The sequence below is a fragment of the Anopheles darlingi genome, chromosome 2, assembly GCF_943734745.1.
Source record: "Anopheles darlingi chromosome 2, idAnoDarlMG_H_01, whole genome shotgun sequence".
Taxonomy (NCBI): domain Eukaryota; kingdom Metazoa; phylum Arthropoda; class Insecta; order Diptera; family Culicidae; genus Anopheles; species Anopheles darlingi.
The window spans coordinates 49074403-49081902 of record NC_064874.1 but is presented as its reverse complement, the minus strand read 5'-3'; the positions used below and the strand labels follow the sequence as shown (position 1 = coordinate 49081902).

Here is a 7500-nt window from a genome sequence, read left to right as displayed (position 1 = left end):
GCATTACAGACTAATTGTTTTTGGTTGTTTCTTCAATGGTTGACACTATCCAACTCTCGTCGCTTTTACTCCCTACTGATTTCCTTAGCTCTTTCTCATTAACTCTTTTTAATTAGCTCTCGATCATTTGTTAACAAAGGGAACGAAAAGTCTGCGAAATTCAAATTTCAATCAATTATGTATAGGCCCATTTACCTAATATACCTTGACCGGTCCTCCTCATCGGCAGCATCCGTCGAGCCGCTAATACCTTGACTGGCCTTCTCGGGCGATGTGACGAGCCCTTCATTCGCGATACCACCATTTTCGTCTGTCTGGTTGGTCTTCCTGAGGCCCGGGATCGACGGCATCGAAGGCATCGCTGGCATGGCGGGCATCGAAACCGTCGGGATCGTCGGCATCGACGGAATGGATGCGTTGCCGAGCCATCCCGTTACCTTCGATGACACACCCGAGAACACTCCGCCTTTTGTGGGGCTGCAAGCATTGGAGGAAACGTTTATCATTAGTAATGGCTATCAGGTGTTTTTCGATCAAATAATTATCTCGTGGTTCGATCATTTAGAACCACTCGGCATGCGGCGATCATCATCAGTAGCGGTACATTCATAGCCAACGGAAAAGCATAGACGGGTGCAGCTAAAAGGTCAGATAAATATTGATTCTGTAAAGCTACAAAACTGTTTGTGCACGTCAAATGCCAAAAAGAAAGCTGCACCCATGGGGAAGGTACGAGTATTCTTTTTCTTCCGATGGTATTAGCAGAACTTTCCCTTGTGATGGAAAGCTTGATAAACAAACTAACGAAAATGTCGAACCAGCTAATTCTGTTATTTATCAATTTCCATTAGTGAGATGTTGCAAGAACCATTTGCCATGGAATTTTCCAATTAAACCATTCAAATGAGTGCATATTTTCTGTCAGATTTGGTTAACAATACAGCGTTCGGTTCAACATCTTTCGGCAAGTCATTCGGAAATCATTTTCGAAGGGGTTTGAAAAACGATGAAAACATGACTGGAACATTTCATACGACTACTTGCCATGACCTTTTCTCTTTGAATCGAATTTTATCTGGCGCTGTTTGGAACGTTAATCGTAGAGGAAATTTTGAAACAATTGCGATTGGACGATATTAGTCCATTTATCCAGCATATTTTTTTAAAACAATGTTTGCAATAGTACAGTTGCTGATTGTATCGCAACATGGCCCATAATTCACAATAAACAGTCTTTCACCAAACGAATTTCCAAACTAATGTCGCGAACAGAACACCACTTCAACTTCCAGAGCACGTAGGAGCACGAAACTCAAAAATTTATGATGAGAAATCAATTAATGGCAAGCAAGAGCGATGTAAGAGCTCAGGCACTGGTCGATCGTTAGAAGCATGTAAGCAAGAAATGATGCTACCAAGCTTCACAAGAGCGTGTCACAAAATGGAACCGATGTGTCCATACTATTGACTTGCGTGAACGTGACCTTAATGCAAAAGCCTGTTCACCTCTAACCATATGGTTGAAAGGCAGTTTGGAAACGGCTTGAAGTAAAGGCATTCTATGCTGTTATCAACTAAACCAGACGGGGCCTGAAGGTTCGCGAAAAGTGATCAATCAAATCACGCGTATAATCATTCAAGCCACACATTGAACATATTTTTTACGATGACTAAGAGTTCCTTATAGCAACCATAATCAACTCATGAATTATTATGGCATACGAAATGGACGTTTAGATTTGGTTGATAGACAAAAAATTATTATTGCATCGTTTTCTATCAGTTTTCTGCTAAGCTGCAATGTTAAATCCCCTGAAGTAAACCGAATACCAGATCAATCTCAAACTAACCAGGCGTCTCCACCAAATGTTGGCGCCTCCATTGGCCATAGGTAAAATTCAGAGCATAATTAACACACTATTGACCGTGTTTTTAATTAATTCTTATTTCAACAGAAACACTTATTAACACAGATGCTTATTCCAATAGAAACACAGTCTTTGGATTGTGTTTGTGATAGTGAATCAACAATTAATAGGCAGGCTCTCGAAAAACTAAGCGGTTATAGTTTTGACATAGGTTCATTCACTTCCACAATATCCACAAGGTTCGGGGTTAAATCGAACACAAAGGGAAAAACACAAAAGACAAAAACCGTCTGCAGGCACTCCACCGTACGGAAATAGGTGCATGTGGTTCACCTTTTTATTACGACAGAACGAAGCGCAAAAGTTCTTTATATCGGCCACTAGTGCCCCATTCGGCACGAAATTGCGACATTTCGTTGTGATCCGCCACACAGAAACACATACACATGTGCTTAATACCGGCTGTACTGGAAGCTTTCCCGGACGTCCCCAATTCTCACCGGTCTCGCACGGTTCTCCGACAATTGCTCGGTTATGTAATAATCCCACGATGCCCCTACAGTTCGGAGCAGCGTTGGACGCTGGAGAGCGATGTCCTTTCGTTTTATTACCACGCTGGTTTCGCTTCCAGCGTATTCTCTCGGGCACGAAATGAAACAGCTAATAATATCATATCCAGAATGGCACGTGTTGAAACAATAAAGGAAACACACACACCGACGGCAATCGATATTGGGTCGAGTGAAGGGATTATCCAGCTACGGATTAACGAAACAGGATGTTCCAGTTTATGAGTTTGTTTTTTGCGTGACGACATACCGAAAACGTTACAATGGATCATTCAGTTTTGTTGATTCATATGCGTGACAATAACTTCAAATTTAAACAGAAAACTTAGTTCAAATGAATTTTCTAGTTTTCTATGCGCCCTCATAATAATGTTATATCATTTACAGCACATTACGATGCAGCAAAATGATTCCATTACATCGATAACACATGCCTTTAATCTCGCCTTTGATCCGCCTCCAAATTGATGCACCAAGCTCCTACCAACGTTCGTTCGCAAGCAGGACATGACGAAACATTTCGCAAATCAAAAATAAAATCATACAATTGCGAGCAGCAGCTCCGATTACCTGATAGACGCATCTTAATTCACATTCTGCAAGGTACTGACAAATACGCAAAACGATCCTACAAAATGTGAACACCGATGAACGGTGCGAAATCAAATTTCATTCCAGCTTGGCTCGTGTGTAATTTCATTTTTCAACGCTAACCACCCGTCCAAGCCTTCGCCGGTGCCTTCCTTCACACTATTGGGAACCAAAAGGAGGGTAGCACGACTCTGTATCAGCCCTCTTCACACTGGGTGGCGATGGAAAATTGTACGATATCTGCAACGTAAACGTTCACACACCGGTACTGGTACCAGCAGTACATCCTCACTGGATACCTGGTGGCATGGCAGAGGCGAAACCGTAATAAATTTAGACGAGATACGCGTCAGAATAAATTGCTCGCTCCATTAGAGATGCTGCATGGTGATAATCGTCTCTAGGCAGGAAGAAGAAGGACCTTCCAGCATCATGTCCGTTGATGAACTGACGTCACTGAGCCGATGTTATATGCTGACTACGTTCATGTTGTTGTGCGTCTTGAAGATTTTCTCATCGAGGATGATCGGAAGGAGCGGATAGCATGAATATGCGACATACTTGAGTAACCGAATTTGCTTAACTTTGCCGATCAATCAGCGTGCCGATGGTAGAAGGAGAATCAGGGGCAAATTAATTTAATTAGAAATCTTACACGAAGACGCCTAAAACCGAGTGTTAGTATGAATAATATTTTTTATCGCCGTCCTTATATAGGTTTAAAAGAATAGGATATTTTTATTGCATTCTATTTACACTCGTAATGTCTCCATTAGCAAAACATTTAATACAAAGTTCTCGCATATTCAGTCTTTTTGTGCAAAATCTGTCATGAAAAGTGATTGTCTTGGAAAGTGAAATGACTAGGCTCTTCTTCAGCAAAAAAAAATATGTCATGTGACAGCGGGCATGGACAGAGCCGATCTCGTTTCAATCACCTTAAACCAAGTAAATCGTAACTGAGTTGTGTTGAAAATTCTGCAAATACAGCCCGAGGCCAAGCATTGCTTTCCAAACCATTTTCGTAACTGTCAAACGATTGCAATGTCACCCGCAGAGGTCTCAGAAAGAGAAAAGGGTGAGTGAAAAGAGAGAAGCAGCTTGGAGAGTGTTCAAATCCGTCTACTAAGGACCGCATTTCTCCGATGGGCAGCATGGTAAAAAAGGGAAATAAAAGTTCGCTTCGGATCAAACGAACGCGCGCACACAAGTAGTAGCGACCACCGACGCAGCAAAGATGTGAGAGGGAGTAAAAAGCGTTCGACTGTACCCCATCGCAGAATCGATGGAGAGCGATTCGAGGTGCGAGAGAGTAAGCTTTGAATCATGTGATTGAAATTTTCAGCTTCGAATCTGGCGGAATTGAAAACAATTCAAAACCTTCCTACGATTTTCCACTAGCAGTTTTTTTTTTCGTTGCTGGTATCTGTTCAGTGAGCAACATAGAAATGCTTACCTTTTGTCGCCACCATCACCAGCTGCTCCTGCTGATGCATCGGGTGCCGGAGCTGCAGCAGCCGTCGGTGCCGCAGTAGCAGCGGATGTAGTCGCTGTCGCAGTGGTCGCCGCCGAGTTTGGAGGTGTTGGAACCTCCTCATCCTGCGGTTCGCCCTTGGCTGCTCCGATCCAGGAACTCACTTGATTTGTTAATCCAGAAAACATGTTCACTGCAACAAGGTTAGGGAAAGGTTGAACAATGTTCTGCTGCTGTTGCGGCTGCTGCACTCGTTTATAGGTTTCTCGGGTTTAAGCAGCTCCTCGTGGTATGCAAAACTATGCAATGGTTGCTATTCGATAACACTCGCGTTTAGCTGCAGTTACTATGTTTGTGCACTATTTCACAACGCACGGAACTCGTGATTCTAAGGTTTGAGGGGTTATGTGCAAACTAGCATGTTAACTGTGGGTTAAACGGTGCTTTACTGATCACTCTGCAATACGTGGATTGACTGGGCAGTTAGATGGATGGAACTGATGGAATAGTAGGATTAATTGTACACAGTCGGAAAATATCACTACCCTAATCAACGGCCTTCCATGTGATTATACAACTGAACCTCAAGAGTGCGCGCTAGAGCTTGAACCATACTGCAAGCATACACACACGCAGGCATACGGTGTAAGGATTTGAAGAGATTTGCCACAATACATTAGAAGCCTGGAAGAAGGTCTAGTGCAAACCACTCCGACACGAAACAATCATAGACACCATGGAAGGCTCGATAGCCTCAGTTTCAGATTTAGCTACCCTTAATACAGCTTCACGCCACAACCGCACAAAGCCGATTGATCTTATGCTCACCGACGATGCTTTTGCAGTCTTAATTAGAGCAATTGGAACAATGCCAGCTAATTCGGAGTTTTACTAATGAGTGTGAATTTGTTTTCTTCCATCCAAATGGGATAGACAACGACCCTCAAACCGTTTCCACGGTAATGTGAATGATGCTTGGAGCTTTTCCGAGAAAAGTATGTAGCACAAGCGATACCATTATTAAACACACTAGAAAGAAGAAGGATCGAAAAACCCAAGCTGCACCATCACTCTCACACACCATTTTACCAAGGAACGCACACTATTGAAACATGTCTGGACACGGAGTCGAAAGCTTTGGCTGCCGATCCTCCCACCCCAAAAAGCGTGCTGGCGGTATCCCGCAAATGAGCACCCGAGAACGACCCGAACGCTACCAAGCCGAATAGTCATGAACGATGCTGAAAAGGTACAAGAGCCAAGCATTTCCTATGCTGCTTCGTTCAGCAAAAACGGAAATGCTTGTCATCCGCATGCACTGTTGCCTGCTCTACTGCCGGCATGCGGAGTACGCAGAAATGGACCACTCAGCAAGCGCAGAGCTTTTGCGCCTTTGCTTCATGGTCGTAGCGGGTAGCAGTATTTTCCATAGCCGAGAGCACAATGCTCAGATGAGGACACACGCACACTCGCACGCTTTAGTATACTATTCATTTTAGTATACTGTGGTGTGCGTATGCGAATGTGTATCAGTGTCTCACGCAATTGAACACTGGATGTATTATCCTTGCCAAGAATCATCATCAACTCTTGGCCAAAATGCAAACGAAGGAGCTAGTCATTTTGCATCGAAAAACTCGTCTCATTGTCCTATCAAATTCATGATGCAACGAAGAAAATCAAAATTTTACAATTCAAAAAAGGGGAAAAGAAAAATCACTCTCGCGTCTCCATCACCATCGTTCACGACATTCGGCACACACGTGACACTGCCGTGAACAAGCGCCCTACATTGCACAGTTTTGTCACTGTTCCACGATAATCTCAATGTTTAAACACCTAGAAAGATCTTTCGTTGTTCGCACTTGTTTGGAGAAGGTTATGGCTGTAGATTTGCACGACCTTCAGGTGAAAGGTGGGGTTCACAACAAGCCAATGAATGTTTGCTGGTGCTAAAACGGCGCTCCCCTTCAACGACCCACCGATCGATCGATATGCTCTCTTCTATGCCGAAACGCTAATTACCGGAAGTGATATGCGAGAAGCAAAAAATGTACTTCCGTCCACAGCACTGCACAGAGTTGAGCTAGATGCTAGCTGACCGAGATCGTCCGTTCGAGTGACCCGAGTGTGCAATGGGAAGCGCTGACCAAGCATGCCCATCCTTCCGCAACAGCAAAGCTAGGATTCGTCGCAGCTTCGGGATTTCGATCGGTTCGCTTTCCTTGTTCTTCCTTCCCAAAAAGGAGTAGCTCACCAATGCGCATCCGCCAAGGAACGACAATGCTGGTGACAAACGTCACAAATTATGACGAGAAAGTGGACGGATCGCTTCAGGAGCAGAAGCCAGGATGGAAGAGACTGTCAAAAGGCTTTTCGCAGTCCCTTTACGCGGTGCCACCGTAGGATTTTTGTCGTTATGGTGCTAGGCAGCCAGCCATCAAGAGACATCTCGGTGATTCATGAGTGGCAGCAACGGCGTGGATGCTTGGTGCTAACGCCAATGGGTTCCGAAATGGGAGCATAGCAAGGAAATAGCATCCTTTTTTGTCACGGTGTACGTAGAATTATGCCGTATTTTAAGCTTCTGTCTTTGGCCTATTGTGCAATGGCATGTGTGCCATGTACCAAGCACAGTACCGACAGCCTATCCAGAACTATTTCACAACAAGCAGGCCCTGGACGCATTACACATTTTTCCAATTTATTTAAATAAATGGAAAAATGTATCAAATCAAACAAGGATTCTTACGATTCAAGCAAATAGTGCTTGGCAATAAAAGTGGCCACCTGGTAGTCCGCCTGAGGAAAATCGATTGAACCGTTGAATCGTGATAATTGCATTTTATTTAAACCAATCGCAAAAGCCAGCGACCGATGCGAGTGAGTCACTGATTATTCTCAACGACGTCCAGGCCAGTCAAGTGGTAATCAAATTGGATGTATAACTATCCTACAACATCTTCTTGTACTTACTACTTATCCTCTATGTGCGCAT

The 7500-nt window shown here is 43.8% G+C and overlaps 1 protein-coding gene across 17 annotated transcripts in view; it reads right to left on the bottom strand.

The window, feature by feature from the left end:
• LOC125950038 (synapse-associated protein of 47 kDa) overlaps positions 1-7500 on the bottom strand; it is a 26101-nt gene that overhangs the window by 18053 nt on the left and 548 nt on the right. For 5 of the 17 annotated variants that reach the window (XM_049677608.1, XM_049677603.1, XM_049677621.1 and 2 more), the window contains exons 2-3: positions 4485-4695; positions 196-477 (exon numbers count right to left, since the gene is read on the bottom strand). In XM_049677608.1, the coding sequence (XP_049533565.1) occupies positions 196-477; positions 4485-4690 (488 nt within the window). In that variant the 5' untranslated portion in view covers positions 4691-4695. Of the gene's footprint in view, positions 1-195; positions 478-4484; positions 5000-6527; positions 6828-7500 lie in introns of those variants that run through there. The other 12 variants (XM_049677616.1, XM_049677604.1, XM_049677610.1 and 9 more) reach the window with 12 other exon arrangements.